The sequence below is a fragment of the Scyliorhinus canicula genome, chromosome 1 (assembly GCF_902713615.1).
Source record: "Scyliorhinus canicula chromosome 1, sScyCan1.1, whole genome shotgun sequence".
Taxonomy (NCBI): domain Eukaryota; kingdom Metazoa; phylum Chordata; class Chondrichthyes; order Carcharhiniformes; family Scyliorhinidae; genus Scyliorhinus; species Scyliorhinus canicula.
The window spans coordinates 286840335-286860003 of NC_052146.1; the positions used below are offsets into that span (position 1 = coordinate 286840335).

General features: G+C 48.7%; 1 protein-coding gene across 3 annotated transcripts in view; it reads left to right on the plus strand.

The window, feature by feature from the left end:
- Positions 1-19669, plus strand: part of edaradd (EDAR-associated death domain) — a 123317-nt gene that overhangs the window by 45028 nt on the left and 58620 nt on the right. For 2 of the 3 annotated variants that reach the window (XM_038814741.1, XM_038814725.1), the window contains exons 2-3: positions 11096-11151; positions 15962-16010. In XM_038814741.1, the coding sequence (XP_038670669.1) occupies positions 11096-11151; positions 15962-16010 (105 nt within the window). The remainder of the gene's footprint in view (positions 1-11095; positions 11152-15961; positions 16011-19669) is intronic. The other variant, XM_038814716.1, reaches the window with a different exon arrangement.

Consider the following 19669-nt stretch of genomic DNA (forward strand, 5'->3'; position numbering starts at 1 on the left):
AAGAAGTCTTACAACACCAGGTTAAAGTCCAACAGGTTTGTTTCAAATACGAGCTTTCGGAGCACGGCTCCTTCTTCAGGTCCTGAAGAAGGAGCCGTGCTCCGAAAGCTCGTGTTTGAAACAAACCTGTTGGACTTTAACCTGGTGTTGTAAGACTTCTTACTGTGCTCACCCCAGTCCAACGCCGGCATCTCCACATCATGGCTACTTTTATACAATCACTGTTTGTAAAAATATGGCACTGCAAGCCTGACCAACAGTTTAATTGGCTCAGAAGGGCATAATGTGCAAAGTATCTCTTCTTAATAAGGTTAATAAGGTTTCCCATGGCAGGTTGAAGGAAAAAGTGAAGTCGTATGGCGTTCAGGGTGTACTAGCTAAATGGATAAAGAACTGGCTGGGTAACAGGAGACAGAGAGTAGTGGTGGAAGGGAGTGTCTCAAAATGGAGAAGGGTGACTAGTGGTGTTCCACAGGGATTCGTGCTCGGACCACTGTTGTTTGTGATCTACATAAATGACCTGGAGGAAGGTATAGGTGGTCTGATTAGCAAGTTTGCAGATGGTACAAAGATTGGTGGAGTTGCAGATAGCGAGGAGGACTGTCAGAGAATACAACAAAATAAAGATAGATTGGAGAGTTGGGCAGAGAAATGGCAGATGGAGTTCAATCCAAGCAAATGCGAGGTGATGCATTTTGGAAGATCAAATTCAAGGGCGGACTATATAGTCAATGGAAGGATCCTGGGGAAAATTGATGTACAGAGAGATCCGGGAGTTCAGGTCCATTGTACACTGAAGGTGGCAACGCAGGTTGATAGAGTGGTCAAGAAGGCATATAGCATGCTTGCCTTCATCGGACGGGGTATTGAGTACAAGAGTCGGCAGGTCATGTTACAGTTGTATAGGACTTTGGTTAGGCCACATTTGGAATACTGCGTGCAGTTCTGGTCGCCACATCACCAGAAGGATGTGGATGCTTTGGAGAGGGTGCAGAGGAGGTTCACCAGGATGTTGCCTGGTATGGAGGGAGCTAGCTATGAAGAAAGGTTGAGTAGGTTAGGATTGTTTTCATTGGAAAGACGGAGTTTGAGGGGGGACCTGATTGAGGTCTACAAAATTATGAGAGGTACGGACAGGGTGGATAGAAACAAGCTTTTTCCAAGAGTGGGGGTGTCAGTTACCAGGGGTCACGATTTCAAAGTGAGAGGGGGGAAGTTTAAGGGAGATGTGCGTGGAAAGTTTTTTACGCAGAGGGTGGTGGGTGCCTGGAACGCTTTACCAGCGGAGGTGGTAGAGGCGGGCACGATAGCATCATTTAAGATGCATCTGGACAGATATATGAACGGGCGGGAAACAGAGGGAAGTAGGCCTTGGAAAATAGGCGACAGGTTTAGATAAAGGATCTGGATCGGCGCAGGCTGGGAGGGCCGAAGGGGCTGTTCCTGCGCTGTAATTTTCTTTGTTCTTTGTTCTTTAAATAAATGTTGCTTTCAGGAAAGGAGGAGTATTTGGTATGCTTAACCTTCTACCTCCAGTTGGAGAACACTCATTTCCAGCTTCAGAAAAAAAGATACTAAACCAGCATTGAATATCTGAAAATAGGAATGTGGGGAAAAGTCTTCAGTTTATTGACAATGGTTCTAATGCATTTCCTCCGGGTGCTCCGGTTTCCTCCCACAAGTCCCGAAAGACGTGCTGTTAGGTAATTTGAACATTCTGAATTCTCCCTCTGTGTACCCGAACAGGCGGCGGAATGTGGCAACTAGGGCCTTTTCACAGTAACTTCATTGAAGTGTTAATGTAAGCATATTTGTGACAATAAAGATTATTATTATTATTCTAAGCCCTGCTTTATGCTTATATTCTCACTCCTTTTTGTATTACAAAGTCAAAGCATATGGCAGCTAAATGCAGTGTCACATTATTGCCAGTTTACAAGAAGCTACTAACAAAGCAAAGTAAGTTTAATGGAAAGTAATATCAAGCCTACCATGGTGGTAAATAGAAAACCAATATCAAATACTAGAATTCCAATTCTGGAGCAGCAAGTAGAACCAATCCTTCAATGTTGACTTTGCTCATAGTTCATCATCAGCTGTTCCTCATTTAGAGATTATGGACGTGATTTAATGGCCGTGTTGCGCTTGAGCAAGAGCGCGACGTGGCCATTAGATTGCGGGAGAGGCCAAAATCAGGAATCGTGCCTGGCGCCAAACGGTTTGCTTTCTAACCGGCCCATCCACGTAGGCGAGAATCAAATCCTGCCACCGCGGCGTAGCGAGAAACTGTTCATTACCAATTAAAGCCAATCTCCATACCATTTATGATAGCGTAGTGGTTTAGCACTGTTGCTTCACAGCGTCGAGGTCCCAGGTTTGATTCCCGGCTTGAGTCACTGTGCGGAGTCTGCACGTTCTCCCCGTGTCTGCGTGGGTTTCCTCGGAGTGCTCCGGTTTCCTCCCACAAGGCCCAAAAGACGTGCTTGTTAGGTGAATTGGACATTCCGAATTCTCCCTCAGTGTACCCAAACAGGCGCCGGAGTGTGGCAACTAGGGGATTTTCACAGTAACATCATTGCAGTGTTAATGTAAGCCTACATGTGACACTAATAAAGATTATTATTATTATATACGGGAATGACCTGTGATCTAATGCGTCCCCAGCAAGGGGTCACGGGGACACCAATTAGTCCACCTTTTTAAAAATGTGAAGCTGACAGAATGGCTGCGGCGGGGATCCGAGGAGGTGAGTAGCCATCTTCAGTCCTGGGCACATCTGCCAACTGGTCAACGTAGGATCTGAGTGCACGACCAGGGACCAGTCCGGGCTCTTCGCCTTCCGAGGATTCACTTTCAAGAAGGCCAATCTGACTTCGGAAACTGTGACGGTGGCAGTGTCCGGGGCTGCTGAGGCAGTCGTCTGCGGATTGATGGTTTCCTGCTGAAACAGATATTACACAAGATGGATGATATCTTGGACCCCGCGGAAGCTGCCCTCGTCGTGCTGCTGGCAGGCCAGAAGGCAGAGAAGGCAGCAGCAACAATATTGCAGAGACTCAAGGTAGCAGCTCATGGGCAAGGCCCTGACCCATACCCTGAGGACCCGACTGCCTATCACACCAGGGAGGGACCCAGAGGGGGAGGCTGGCGACAGCCCACAATGTACAGGCGCCGTTGTACAGATGATGGACAGCTGTGCTGCAGGAGGCAATGCCTTAACAAGGGGGCGGTACAGCACCTGTGCCATGTCAATGTGCCCATCGAGGTCTCCGCAGTCCTGAATGTTTACTCCTCAGGATCATAACAGGACTCGACCGGGGACTTGTGTGGTATTTCACAATGGGAGGGTGAGGATGACAGATGTGGCGCAAATATGGTGGTCTCCTAGAAGCTCCCCTCTTTTTTGTTTTGAAAATCTTTTTATTGGCTTTTCTCATATTTATAAAGAGTTGTAACTTATATACATTACATTTTTGTTGCCCGCGCTAATTTGCTTTATTTACAGAGAAGTTTGTTTTTGTCCTTCATTTGACTAACTCTACGTACATTTTGCTGCCCTCTGGATCGGTCTATGATATCTGCTCCTCCCCCCCCCCCCCCCCCCCCCCCCCCCCTCATTGAGCTCACCCTGCTCAGTGCTTCGCTTCAGAGTCCCCATCCTACCTCTGTCCCCAGTTCGTCCTCCCATTTTTGTCTGGTCCCATCCAGTGTTGTTCGGGCTCTGTCCAGTAGCTGTCCGTATTTTTCCCCACATTGCCCCCCCCCCTTCTCGCTGCTTGTGCCTATCTGATCCTCTAGTAGTGTGCTTTTTGGGGCCCCGAGGTACCCTACTGACTCTTTGCAGAGGAAGAGCTTTATTTGGAGGTGTCTCAATTCCTGTCCTCTTGATAGTTTCCACTTCCCCGTCAGTTCACCCAATGTCGCCAGTCTGCGCCCCACGTAGAAGTTCCCGACTGTCAGTGCACCCCTGTCCACCTACATCTTTTGAAGGTGATATTTAGCATGGCGGGGGGGAATCAGTGATTGCCGCGGAGCTCCTCTCTTGGGAGGGAGGAAGGGGACCACCCCGGATGGGCCGGCATCATCGGATGGAGATCCTGCAGGAGAAGGGACATGGTCAGTGAAAGGGACTGATTATTCTGCCCATTCTGCCTGGCATTAAGAACTCACGTGTGACAGGTCTTTTGGGTGGGGGCCAGTGGAACCTTACCTCTGTGCCGTATGCCAACCTCTACGTTGGTGACCGATCTCTCCTCAGCCACCTCCAGGAGCCGTTACCCCTAGCGGGTGAAGGCTCTGATGTCCGAGAACATTATCCAACCGGAACCAATCATTTACTGTTGTCAGTCTGAACACTGTCCCTGGACAACCCATTGATTAAACAATCAATCCAACTCCCTCCAAAACTGCTTCCTAAGATCCTCTTGGTGCCAAGGAGCCTGGCTTCTCCTATCCCAAACACTAAACCTGGGAATACAGTGTCCTGGCAAGCAGATTGTTTCAGTCTTCTGCTTAAAGGCACATCCTGATTATAGGTGCATGGGCCAAAATCATAAAATTAAATAAAAGAGTGGGAACAAAGAAAATAAATAGGAAGGATTCTTACATGTTAGATAATGACTGATCTGTATCTTATCCCAACCGATCTCCCTCAGTTTTGCAACCCTTGCCCAAGAAAAAATTATTAGCCTATTTTAAAATGTTCAATGGACCCAGCTCAACAGCTTATTGGGGGAGAGGGACACAAGTTTCCACTACCCTTTTAATGAAGAATTGCTTCCTGATATCACTGCTTTGTGGCTTTGCACTACTTTTCAGGTTAATACCCCATTGTTGTGGACTCCCCCAAGAGGAAATAGTTTATGTCTATTTACTCCAGTAATTCCACTAATTACGTGAAACATCACCATTTGATCATCCCTTCATTTGATAAGTGCAAGGATATGTATGTCCTGTTTATTCAACCTGCCTTCATAATTGAATCCTTTTACCCCATTATACTTTTGGTAAATCTGTGCTGTACACAATAGATCCTTCCCGAAGTGGGGTACCCAGACTGAATGCCGTACTCCAACTGTTGTTATAGCTGTAACATAAAAGTGTGTTCCAGCACTTTTGAGATGAAGGTCAACATTCAGCAATATTTTAAATTAGTTTTGTGCTTTTCCATTTGCTTTTGCTTATTTCTGTAGTTGAACCACTAAATCTCTCAACTTCTCCATAGTTCCATTTAGAAGATACTCTGGCATCCTACAGTCAGCTTCACAGTGAAGCAGTGCAAGCAGGGGCAAAAAGGAGCAGAAAGGCAAGACTTCAAGGCACGAGAGAGAGATGGAAAATTACGTTATCCTTTAAAAGTGATGTTAGTGATCGACAGGCAGAGGATTGGTGGATGATGAGTGTTTGTTAGTCCCTGTCCTACAGGAAAGCCTGATCTCCAGTTGTCTTGGATTTCCCTGCCGCTGGGCCAAGACCTCCCTCCAATGGGACTATGTGGTGGTTGGTGTGCAACGACCACCCCACGTTAAAAGAATCCACGCACAGGCATCTTCCACCCAAACTAATTTCGGGACCTGGAACATCAGGACCCTTATGGACAACACCAACAGTAGGCGGCACGGTGACGCAGTGGTTGGCACTGCTGCCTCACGGCCCTGAGGTCCCAGTTTCGATCCCGGCCCTGGGTCATTGTACATGTGGAGTTTGCAAATTCCCCCTGTGTCTGCCTGGGTCTCACCCCCACAACCCAAAAAGATGTACAGGGTATGTGGATTGGCCATGCTAAATTGCCCCTTAATTGGAAAAAAATAATTGGTACTCTAAATTCTTTTTTAAAATATTTTTTAAAAATGGACAACGCCAGCAGTAACGGCCCTGAACATCATACTCCAGTGCCACAACATTGACATCGCCGTCCTTAGTGACACACAACTAGCAGGAGAAGGCCAGCTTAAAGAGCAAGATGGCGGATACACCTTCTTCTGAAAAGGCAGACCAGAAGAAGAACGTTGTCTCTATGGGGTCAGCTTTGCCGTTAAAAAAAACCCAAATTGGTCGGACATCTCAACGTACCCTCCTGCTGGGCGAGCGAACCCTTCATGACCCTCCAGCTCACACTGGGCCAGAAGCAACACATCACAGCCGTCAGTTCCTATGCCCCAACCCTAGATGCAATGGACGAGACAAAAGAGGCATTCTGCTCAAGCCTCGACCAATCGCTGTCCCGCATCCCAATGGGAGACAGCCTTTGGAAAGGCGTGTTAGGCAGGAAAGGCATGGGGGAAAAAATGGCAATGGAGTTCTCCTCCTGACAAAATGTTTAGAACATGACCTAGTCATCACGACCACCCTGTTCCGCCAGAGGGACAAGGAGAAGACCTCATGGCACCGCTCCTGCTCTAAGCACTGGCACCGAATAGACTATATAATCGTCCAAGCAACGGACTGCAAAGATGTCCGCAAACCCGCGCCACCGACTAGTCCGCTCTACCATCTCCATCAATTTGGCCCCAAACCAGGACAGGCAGAAAAATCTCTGCCACAGAGACTCAATGGTGCTGCACTCAAAGACCCTGAGGTGAAAGAGCTACTCATTCGGTGCCTCACAGCTAACCTGACGATGACCAATGAGCCAGAGCCACAGAATGCCCACAGTGCCTGGTCTGCCTTAAAAGTCACCATAGTCAGCACCTGCGTGGAGACCCTCGGGATATTGACTAGGAAACACTAGGACTGGTTCAACAAGAACAAACAGGAGATTCAGGGTCTCCTTGACTGCAAACACAAGGTGGTCCTGAACTGGCAGCTCCACCAAAACTCGAGTGAGAGGAAACAAGCATGCAGGCAACACGGTTGCACAGTGGTTAGCACAGTTGCTTCACAGCTCCAGGGTCCCAGGTTCACTGTCTGTGCAGAGTCTGCACGTTCTCCCCGTGTCTGCATGGGTTTCCTCCTGGTGCCCCAATTTCCTCCCACAGTCCAAAGATGTACAGGTTAGGTGGATTGGCCATGATAAATTGCCCTTGGTGTCCAATAAGGTTAGGTGGGGTTACTGGGTTATGGGGATAGGGTGGAGGCGTGGGCTTATGTGGGGTGCTCTTTCCAAGGGCCAGTGCAGACATGATTGGCTGAATGGCCTCCTTCTGCACTGTAAATTCTATGATTCTAGGCAGCTGAAGGCCAAGGTGCAACAAAGAACTCACAAACTAAAGAACAGATGGTGGGTGGAAAGAGTGCAGGAGACTCCGCAAGTCACTGACAACCATGATATGTGCGACGTCCTCAGCACAGTTAAAACCAGCTGAGGTCCGAGAACCCAGGGACCCACCCCTCTGAGAGCCAAAAACAAGAGGTGCTCATCAAAGACAGCGAGGCAGTTAATGGCCGCTGGAGAGAGCACTTCGAAGACCTCCTCAATCAAGACACAGCCTTCCACACAAGTGCCCTCGATATCATCCCACAACAGTGAAACCCCAGCTCTCCGTGAGGCCGAAAAAGCCATTGGATTTGTTGTATTTTTCTGCGTCCAGCTCAAACTGATCATTTGTACATGAAGAGTAAATATGTAATACGGCAACACAAGGTACACAATGTAAATACCAGCATTGGGTGAAGCATACAGGAGTGTAGTATTAATCAGGTCAATCCATAAGTGGGTCGTTTAGGAGTCTGGTAACAGCGGGGAAGAAGTTGTTCTTGAACCGACAGCTGAAAAACAACAAGGCCTTTGGCGATGGAATCCCCGCAGAAGTATTAAAATGCGGCAGAGATGCAGTCTCAACAAGAATCCACAGCCTCATCCACCCTTGTCTGGAACGAAGAGACTTGCCGGGTGATCTCAGAGACACCTTAATTGTGACTATCTTCAAAAAAGGTGACAGGTCTGACTGTGGAAATTACAGAGGGACTTCCCTACTCTCCACCACAGGAAAGATCATCATGAGATTCTTCCTCAACCGACTGCTCCCAGTGGCTGAGGAGCTCCTCCCTGAGTCTCAGTGAAGTTTCCGCCCATCAAGAGGCACAATGGACATGATCTCCAGCATGTGGGAAATCCAGGAAAAGTGCAGGGTGCAGTATCAAGCTCTGTACATGGCCGACTTCGATCTCGCAAAGGCCTTCAACTCTGTCAACGACAAGGGATTGTGGAACATCCTCCTCAAATGCAACTACCCGCAGAAATGCGTCACCATTCTCCACCTGTCGCACAATGACATGCAAGCCTTGATCCACACCAATAAAACCACCACAGACCCAATACGTGTGGAAATTGGGGTCAAACAGGGCTGTATCATCGCCCCAATGCTCTTCTCCACTTTCCTCGCAGCAACACTACACCCCATCATCCTAACTTCCCCACTGGACTGCAGCTAAGCTACTGGACAAGCGGAAAACTATTCAACCTCTGATGCCTTCAGGTCAGATGACCCCAACCTCTGCCATCGAGCTGCAGTATGCAGACGGTGCCTGTGTATGCACACTCAGAGACTGAGCTACTATCATCAACACATTCACCAAAGCATCTGAGAGAATGGGCTTCAGACTAAACGTCTTGAAAACAAATGTTCTCTACCAGCCCGCTCCTGCCGCACAAAACTGCCCCCCGAGCATCAAGATCCACGGTGAACCCCTGGACAATATGGATAATTTCCAATATCTCAGCAACCTCCTCTCGGCATGAGAAGACAGCATTGACTCCAATGCGCCAGTGCAGTCTTCAGACACCTGAAGAAAAGAGGGCTGGATTCTCTGTTCCTACGCCTAAGTGCTGACGCCAAGGGAGGATCGTGGGGTTCCTCGCTGGAAAAATCAGCGCCACACTCCCAATGATTCCATTACCAGTGAGGTGCTAGCGTCGGCGCCACGTGAAACAGCCACGGACGTGTGAAATACAGTGGGAGAATCACCTGGTACGTGCTGGACATGCGAATGGCTGACAAGCTGCAGCTGCATCCATGCCTACAACCCCCAAACATGCACCGATCGCGCCGGAAAATATGTCGTTGGTTGTGTTGGACTGCGTACCCAGCCACCCCGACCCCACTGGCCAGTGGCACGCTCTCGGCGGAGTATGGTGGTGCTGGACACTGTCCGCATGCCCTCTCTCCCTTCCCCTCTCTAGGCTCATGACCGCTGAGACCACACTTGGCCCGCGCCGTCGGAACTCTACCCATCGGAGGAGGAATATCGTGGATGAGCCCAATAATGGTATTCAAACAGGGTTTGAATGCGCAGGGCAATCGTCTCGATGATGCCGATTCGGAGGGGATGGAGCATCACGACCCGGCGTCAAATCAACGCTTGCTGCAATTTTGGCATCGGGAGCTATTCTCCGCCCATTCCCGATTTCGGCGTCGGGCAACAGAGAATCCTGCCCATAGTGTTTGATGACCAAGACCTCAACTCTAGCAGCAAGCGCATGGTCTACAGAGCAGCCATGGTCTCCGCCCTTCTGCATGCATCAGAATCTTGGACAATGTACAGCAGACACTTCAAATCCTTGGAGAGATATCACCCAACGTTGCCTCTGCAAAATCCAAGAAATTCACTGGCAAGATTAATGTACCAAAGTAAGCGCCCTCTCTCAGGCCAATTTGCCCAGTATCGAGGCACTTGGCACACGACCTGCTACGATGGGCGGCTACACTGTCCGCATGCTCAATACAAGATTCCCGAAACTACTGTTCTACACCGAGCTCCGCAATGGCAAGCAATCACTAAGAGGGTAGAGGAAACACCACAGGGACACTTTGAAAGCCTCCCTAAATGAATGCAACATCCCCATCGACATGTGGGAGTCGCTTACCTTAGAATGCACAAACTGGAGAAGAAGCATCCACGAAGGCGGCAATCATCTTGTGCGTCACAGGGCGAAGCATGCGGAGGCCAAGCATAAACAGTGGAAAGAGAGCGTAGAATCCAGAGCGTCCCACCCACCCACCTCATCAATCACCACCTGCCAAATCAGTAGCAGAGTCTGTGAATCCAGAACTGGACTATTCAGCCACCACTGAACCCACCTCCCCGGAGTGGAAGCAAGTCATCCTTAACGTTGAGGGCCTGCCCAAGATTCTGATCTATTTTTCTCAGCTCCAAAGTGGGCTGATCTCACATTTACCCATGAAAATTCTGTTATATTTATTTTTAATTCATTTCTTTTTACAGTTTTTCCTGCATCATTTGCTCACCCGCGGTCGGGTAGGAGACCTGCTTCACCCCTTCCAGCAATTTTAATGCAATAGTGGCCTTAGAAATCAGGGACTCATCCTCTTAGGTCTTTTTTCCTTCCCTTGCATAAAGTCTTTGACTCCCCTCACTACCCCCTGAGCCTGAGGGTGTGATTCAGCTCCCTTGTCGCATCCGACTTGGTGTTGGGACTAGGCCATGAATCTCACGAGAGGCCTCGTGAGAATTGTGACGCTTGAAACTGCTCGTGAGATTTAACAAAATCTCACGAGACGTTTCGATCTGGATCTTACCCTTACTGGGCGTGACCCAGATCTGCATATTCCCATTATGCTCATTTAAATATGCATTTACGGGATTCCCAGGGCCTAACAGCTGCTCCTGGGAGACCTCGCCAGAGCGCCATTTTGCACTGGCTTCCACAAACATGGGCCTATCATAATGGCATATGGGGGGAGGTGATGGGATCACCCAGGTCATTAGAGACCTCCGGGTGGTCGGGAATAGGGCAGGGTGGCACCCTGACTCATTCTCTAGTACCTTTTGCACTGCCAGCCTGGTACCCTTGCAGCACCACCCGGGCACCTTGACAGGGGTACTGCCATGGTCCCAGGCTGGAAGTGCTAGGCTGCCTGGCTGCCAGGTTGGCACTGCCAGGAATCATACATGGGAGGCCTTACCAGGTGGAGGGGGCGAGGAGGTGTTCCCTGTGAGGGGGTGTTTTCCATTGAATCACACCACGAGTGGGTGAGATTAATCTAATACGCTCAATTCCTACATATTGTATTGAAGTAATGTTCATACATTGCATGCCTTTATTGTATTTTAAGTTTCACAATTATGGCATCTCATTTTATGTAAATTCTTCCTATTTTTTAATGAACTGTTGTTGTGTTTCTGTTTTTAACAGAAGAAGATGTCAGAATTCCAGTTGAGGATACAGATCCTAGTGTTCCTCCTGAAACGGTATGACTGACCGGCACCTTGTAAACCTTCTTAAGGGCTTGAATGACTATAGTGTGTGAATAATGATGTTTTTAAAAATATTTTTATTCTCCATTTTCACATTTTCTTTAGAATTTGCACTCCACCAACAAACAGTAAACGGTAATAAATACAATGTCAATCCCCTTATTAACAACAATGATCCCATCGTCCCACCATCCCCTAAACAACGGCCCACCTGACAATATAAATATCAACCTCCCATGGTGAAAAATAAAGAAAAAAAGAAAAAGGAACCAGGAATCGCCTATGGTCAACATCGACATATACAGTTCACCCCCCAACCTTCCCCCCACCCCCCCTAATATTCAGTGCCATCCAATTCCCAAAAGAGTACCGTGAATGACACCCATGAATTGTAGACACACCCCCCTCCCAGACTCCTCCCCTCCACTTCCTCTTGTAAACTCCTCCCCCCAACCTCGGTTTCTTTCCCCAACTTTTTACCCCGGCTAGACTCACCGGAACCTGTTCTGCCAGGCTCCGATGGTCGCAGCCCCTCCCCCCACCTCACTCCTGTTCACTGGCCGGCTTAAACCGGCCAGCGTGGAGGCCCCCGCCCGGGTCTCCTTCCCCCTTGCCCGGTCCCAGAAAAACCAAGAAATCCCCTTCAGCACACAACCCCCGCACACACACACCCAAGCCCCAAAGAACCATCATTGCAAATGAAAGTCCCATCTCTTCCCTTGTCCAAATATATACAGCGTTGACTCATTTAATACATACACCAACACGCAGTGAAAAAATAAAGGTACATGAGGCTACATCGGTACACGACCATTTCTCAATACTGCCACAGTCCTTCTGCCTTCGCAAACTCCTCCGCTGCTTCCGCTGTCCCAAAATAAAAGTCCTTGGACTTGTAGGTTGCCCTCAACTTAGCTGGATATACTATGCCGCACTGCACCTTGCTGATATACAGTGCCTTCTTCACCCGGCTGAAGGCAGCCCGCCTCCTCGCCAGCTCCACCGTAAAGTCCTGGTATATGCGTACACCAGCTCCAGCCCACTGCACCACCCACGTCTGCTTTGCCCAGCACAGGACTTTCTCCTTCACGCTACACCTACAGAAACACACAGTTACTACTCTTGGAGGATCACTCGCCTTTGGTGTGGGCCTCTACGACCGATGAGCCCAATCCAGTTCATAGCGGGAGGGATCGTTCCCCCTCCCCCAATAGCTTCGCCAACATCGTGGAAAAATACTTCGTTGGCCTCGGGCCTTCCACCCCTTCAGGCAGACCCACAATCCTCAGATTCTGCCGTCTGGATCTGTTTTCCAGGTCTTCCATTTTGGCTCGCAGACCCTTGTTGGTCTCTATCACCCTCCGCAACTCCTTCCCCATCGAGGTGAGTTGATCACTGTGCTGCAATAATGCCTCTTCCACTTCCCTCAGTGTCTCACCTTGCTCCCGCACCTCCGCCGCTGCGCTTGATACCGCTGCCCTCACCGGGGCAATCGCCTCCTCCACCAGCATTTTCAATACCATCCCCATCTCCTTCTTCATTGCTTTCATGTGTTTTGTGAACTGTTTTTCAAGTTCCACAGCAATCACCTTGGTCATTTATTCTGCTGCGAGCAATGCGGCCTACCCTGGTGCTCCAGCCTCCGCTTTCCTTACAGTTCCTGCGCTGACTTTTCCACTCACCGGCAGACTTTTGTTAACCCCCTTTTTCACGACCGCTTTTCTCCCAAACTTGGACATTTTTCCTCCCTGTGTCTTCTTACAGCCTTTTCAGCCTTCGTTGCCTCCGGGACCAAGCATTAAAACTCCGAAATTTCTATTCCCGAGCAGGAGCCCTCCAGTATGCATCTGCCTCCCGCCCGCCGTCATCGGAAGTCAATTATGTATTTGCTTATTTAATTTGCTTGCCTTGACATTGAATCCTCAGATTCTTTAATTTTTGCAGCCAACAGCCACTTTAACACAAATAAAATTTACATCTACATTATTGTGGCAGTGATAACGTACTTCAGGTGTGCTTTTACAAGTGTGAAGCGATAATATTAATAACTCTTTAAACTTTTTGTAACGGTGAAGACTCTCAATTCAAATCAGTGGTGCAACATTTATCAAAACATATCTTGAATGCTTGATGTGGTAATAAACCACTGTTAAGCTTCCTATCTTTTTCTCCATTTACAAAGTTGGAATTCCTCCTAATTTCTTCTTTTTCCCCTCATGCAGATATAACTGGACCAATCTTGTGCCTAAAGTATCTTCAGCTGACTTTCAGTTGTGCGATAATAGCAATGTGACTAAGCTTTTTAAAAATAAATTTAGAGTACCCAATTCTTTTGTCCAATGAAGGGGCAATTTAACGTGGCCAATCCAAGCACCCTGGACTTCTTTGGGTTATGGGGATGAGACCCACCCAGACACGGGGAGAATGTACAGACTCCACACGGACAGTAACCTGAGGCCGGGATCGAATCCGGGTCCTCGGCGCTGTGGACAGCAGTGCTAACCACTGTGCCACCGTGCAGCCAACTATGTGATGAAGCTATCCATGACTTTCCCCTCCATTCCCTATGGAAACATATACAGCAAATTTCAGTTTTACAACAACACAGATTAATCCAGGAATTGAGGCGTGAATAGCGGGATTGAAATTGAGTAGGTGCAATATTGTCAGGGAATTTGACTGCCAGATTTTCTACAAAACAGCAATAACCACTTCAATAGTAATCTGTTGGTTGTGGAATACTTGGTACAATTTGAGAATATGAACCGGTCCTGCATACGTGCAAATTCTTCAATACTACACAAAAAAAATAAGATCAATATTCTTATTCCCCAATTTTAATCCGTTTCCAACTGGCTAGAATCTTTGACCAGCTTCCTCAAAGGCTATGCTGAAGATTTATGCTTGGACCACTGTACCAAGCTCATGTTGCACACAGGCTTCTAGTTTTCATAATATGGGCAATGCAAGTGATACTTTTGAAAGTCAAAATTTAGTCCCTTTACAATAATATTGTCTCTCAAAATAAAAAACATTAACAGATTAAGGATTTATCACATCACTGCTGGGAAGGAGGTGAGAAAATTCACAGTTGTTTCCTATCCACTGCCACCATTGTCCTCGGTGTAGGAAAGCTTGTCTTGTTATTTATCCAGTGTGGTGACAATACTACAGCTAAACATTTGATGGTGGAACCTGTAATCATTGTTACATAGGTCACAGCATTTCTGATGGCAGGCTTTTTTGCCCCTACACCCGAAGAGTCAATGGGGAACGCATCTCTGCCGACCTACAGCAGTCTCACAGCCATTTAATGCTCTGGGGAACTTTAATTAGATGGACTTGACACCTCCACCCTTTACCCTGGTGGAAGTCCTCTGTCAAACAGTTGCCAGTTTATCTGATTGGCCAGCAGTTCTGTAGTCTAGCAGCACCTGTGGCAGCAGTGGCCAGGACTGGACTATAAGCAGTTCACATATTCTAATTCCCAGATTCCAGGACCAGATAAGTGCAGAGGTGGGGATCTCATGGCAGGGAAGGGATATGAGGCCCAGGAGGGGGAGCGTTGATGGAGAGGCCAAGGAGGAAGAGAGCATCTCCAAGTTGGACTGTGGGAGGAAACCGGAGCACCCAGGGGGAACCCAGAGGGGGAACGTACAGACTCCGCACGGACAGTGACCCAAGCCGGGAATCGAACCGTGGACCTGTGAAACAACTGTGATAACCACTGTGCTACCGTGCTGCCCATATGGAGGGGCCTTTCAGGGAGGTGCTCCCCTTCCATCCAAGGGCCCAAGCAGGCTAATCTGCTGGAGTTCTCCCTTCCTCCTGAACTCCTCCCACCTGCCTCAAAATTGGGACTGAGTGGGAAGCAGTCTTTAAATGGGCATTAACTAACTCATAAATAGGAGGCAGGCTACCCTACTTTTCGCATGTCTTGCATAAAATTGTAGACTGGTTGAGAGAGGGCAGGAGAGTGGCGGGTAGGTCACCTGGGTAATTTTAGAAGCCCCCCCTCTCCACAGATGAAAACCCTCTGGATGTGGACTATAAAACTCTGCCTATAATTCTGTTTGCTTCTGTTGTAAAGGTGGATGGTGGATTTGTTTATTGTCATGTGTACTGAGGTACAGTGAAAAGTATTTTTCTGCAAGCAGCTCAAACAGATCATTTAATACATGAAAAGAAAGTAAAATAAAAAGAAATGCGTAATAGGGCAACACAAGGTATACAATGTAAATACATAGACACCAGCATCGGGTGAAGCATACAGGAGTGTAGTATTAATCAGGTCAGTCCATAAGAGGGTCGTTTAGGAGTCTGGTAACAGCAGGGAAGAAGCTGTTTTTGAATCTGTTTGTGTGTGTTCTCAGACTTTTGTACCTCCTGCCCGATGGAAGAAGTTGGAAGGGGGAGGGATCTTTGATTCTGCTGGCCACTTTCCCAAGGCAGCAGGAGGTGTAGACAGAGTCAATGGATGGGAGGCAGGTTCATGTGATGGACTGGGCTGTGTTCATGACTCTCTGAAGTTTCTTGCGGTCTTAGGCTGAGCAGTTGCCATACTAGGCTGTGATGCAGCCAGATAGGATGCTTTCTATGGTGCATCTGGAAAAGTTGGTAAGAGTGGAATTTCCTTGGTTTCCTGAGGAAGTATAGGCGCTATTGTGCTTTCTTGGTGGTAGCATCGACGTGGGTGGACCAGGATAGATAAGATCTGATTATTTTTTTGTAAAAAAAACTTCCCTCATATTAACAACAAATTGTAAATGTGTGTCTTAATGCTTTTATCTGTCTGCTTCCACAGATTGAAAAATATCCTATCCAAGCTACACATCACAGTATTTCTACTAAAGGTATCAACTTTTGACTCTAGAATACAGTATACAGCGTCAGAATTTTCACCCAACCTATCATTGAGACAGGCGTAATGCATCATGTGTTGTGCTTTTACTTGAAATGAAAGCTGCCTTTTTATGCATGATGGCCAATATATACAATACTGTTACTTTGCATCAGCAGCCATATTGGACTTGATGCCTGTAGAAAATTGGGTGCCAAGGCAAACCAATTTAAGCACTTTTACATTGCTGACCTTGAATATGTGCTTGTGAAATTAATAATAAATGCTCAGCATGTTTGCGTGAAATTTTCATTGCCTATTGTTTCAATAAAGGGATTAATCTATTGAAAATAAATTTAGAAATTTCAAATGTAAAAAATAGGTCAGTGGCTTTGTTAGAAAACAAAGCAATTTCACACATACAGTAACAAAGGGTTTAAGAAGGGTAGCAAGGATAATCCAGGGAACTACAGGCCGGTGAGCCTTACGTCAGTAATAGGGAAATTACTGGAGAGAATTCTTCGAGACAGGATCTACTCCCATTTGGAAGCAAATGGACTTTTGTGAGGGCCACGAAGAATCCAGCACAAGTCTTCAGGATACAAAGAAATAACATTTATTTACAATAACATATATATACAACAGCAGCAACTTCCCTTGCAGCTCACTCCTCTCTCTCTCTGCTGGTTCCAAACTGGCCAGCTCTATTTTGCAAGGAGTTTGCTAATGATTTCTCCGCCCCCCTCATTGGGGAAGCTCATACTCCGACAGGATTGTGGGATTGTCATTAGTCCCCAGCCACTGGTAAGCAGGCAGGTTATAACATTGACCTATTAGCGAGAGCCAGCACAGTTTTGTGAAGGGGAAGTCATGTCTCACTAACTTGATAGAGTTTTTCGAGGAGGTCACAAAGATTATTGTGCAGGTTGGACAGTGGATGTTGTCTATATGGACTTCAGTATTGCCTTTGACAAGGTCCCTCATGGTAGACTGGTACAAAGGTGAAGTCACACGGGATCAGGGGTGAACTGGCAACATGGATACAGAACTGGCTAGGTCATAGAAGGCAGAGAGTAGCCCTGGAAGGGTGCTTTTCTGATTGGAGGGCTGTGATTAGTGGTGTTCTGCAGGGATCAGTGCTGGGACCTTTGCTGTTCATAGCATATATAAATGATTTGGAGGAAAATGTAACTGGTCTGGGGCGGCATTCTCCCCTACCCGGCGGGACGGGGGGTCCGGCGTATGGGAGTGGCGCCAACCACTCCGGCGTCGGGCCTCACCAAAGGTGCGGAATTCTCCGCACCTTTGGGGGCTAGGCCCGCTCCGGAGCGGTTGGCACCACGCCGACTGGCGCTAAAACAGGCACCAGCGGCCTTTCAGGCCCGCCTCCCGGCGCCGGGGCTGGCCGAAAGACCTTCGCCGGTTCGCGCATGCGCCGGTGGTGATGTCAGCGGCAGATGCCACTGACGTCACCACCGGCGCATGTGCCTGTTTTAGCGCCAGTCGGCGTGGTGCCAACCGCTCCGGAGCGGGCCTAGCCCCCAAAGGTGCGGAGAATTCCGCACCTTTGGTGAGGCCCGACGCCGGAGTGGTTGGCGCCACTCCCCTACGCCGGACCCCCCGTCCCGCTGGGTAGGGGAGAATGCCGCTGGGGGATTCTCTTCTGCTTCCGCTTCCGCCATGGCGGAGGCCGTGGCGGCAGTGGAGAAGAAAGAGTGGCCCCAAGGCACTGGACCGCCCACTAATCGGGGGCCCCAATCGCGGGCCTGGCCACCGTGGGGGCACCCCCCGGGGCCGATTGCCCCGCGCCCCCCCCCCCCAGGACCCCGGGGGCCCAGTCGCGCCGCAGGGGCCTCGCCGATCGGTGCGGACGTCACGCCGATCGGAGTGGCGTGATTCCCGTCCCTGTCAATTTCCGGGTGGCGGAGAATCTCTGCCATGGCGGGGGTGGAAGTTTCGGCGGCCCCAGGCGATTCTCCGACCCTGCTGGGGGTCGGAGAATTTCACCCATGATTAGTCAGTTTGCAGACGAGACAAAGGTTGGTGGAATTGCAGATAGCGATGAGATCTGTCAGAGGATACAGCAGGATTTAGATCGTTTGGAGACTTGGGCGGAGAGATGGCAGGTGGGGCAGCAAGGTAGCATTGTGGATAGCACAATCGCTTCACAGCTCCAGGTTTGTTTCCAGCTTGGGTCACTGTCTTCCCTGTGTGTGCGTGGGTTTCCTCCGGGTGCTCCGGTTTCCTCCCACAGTCCAAAGATGCGCAGGTTAGGTGGATTGGCCATGAAAAATTGCCCTTAGTGTCCAAAATTGCCCTTAGTGCCGTTAGTGTTGGGTGGGGTTACTGGGTTATGGGGATAGGGTGGAGTTGTTGACCTTGGGTAGGGTGCTCTTTCCAAGAGCTGGTGCAGACTCGATGGGCTGAATGGCCTCCTTCTGCACTGTAAATTCTATGATTTCAAATGTGAGGTAATGCATTTTGGAAGGTCTAATGCAGGTAGGGAATATACAGTGAATGGTAGAACCCTCAAGAGTATTGACAGTCAGAGATCTAGGTCCACAGGTCACTGAAAGGGGCAACACAGGTGGAGAAGGTAGTCAAGAAGGCATACGGCATGTTTGCCTTCATTGGCCGAGGCATTGAGTGTAAAAATTGGCAAGTCATGTTGCAGCTGTATAGAACCTTAGTTAGGCCACACTTGAAGTATAGTGTCGCCACACTACCAGAAGGATGTGGAGGCTTTAGAAAGGGTGCAGAAGAGATTTACCAGGATGTTGCCTGGTATGGAGGGCATTAGCTGAGGAGAGGTTGAATAAACTCGGTTTGTTCTCACTGGAACAACGGAAGTTGAGGGGCGACCTGATAGAGGTCTACAAAATTATGAGGGACATAGACAGAATGGAGAGTCAGAGGCTTTTTCCCAGGGTAGAGGGGTCAATTACTAGGGGGCATAGGTTTAAGGTGCGAGGGGCAAGGTTTAGAGGAGATGTACGAGGCAAGTTTTTTACACAGAGGGTAGTGGGTGCCTGGAACTCGCTGCCGGAGGAGGTGGTGGAAGCAGGGACGATAGTGACGTTTAAGGGGCATCTTGACAAATACATGAATTGGATGGGAATAGAGGGATACAGAAGTGCAGAAGATTTTAGTTCAGACGGGCAGCATGGTGGGCACAGGCATAGAGGGCCGAAGGGCCTGTTCCTGTGCTGTACTTTTCTTTGTGCTTTGTAAACCTATTAATAAATGCATCCATATTTCACTTCCAGTGTTTCCAGGCTTTCTTGTGACGTGTGTGTTTCATATTGCATCCTTGGACCAATTCCTGATAAATGTACAAGAATAGCAGCCTCTTAGGCTTTCTTCTTCTCTTTCTTCCTTGCATTGCCCTGATAACATGAGGCAGGGGCGAAGAACTGCAGGCAAAGTTTATGTGGGGATGGATGTTCCCATCCCCCCGCCGCTGGAGATCAGGAGAAGTCTTTGTTTGGGTGGGGAGCTTTCCTCCTTGAGCTGGTGGGTGGTGGTGGGGGAGAGAGGTCATTGGGAGGTGCCTTTAGGCAGTGGCTGCCACGCTAGTTGGTGATAATGGTGAACAGAAGTGAGGTGGTGGGGGAGAAAGCCAAGGGCTTTTGCGACGTGCAGGGGATGAGAGATGACATGGTCAGGGTCGGA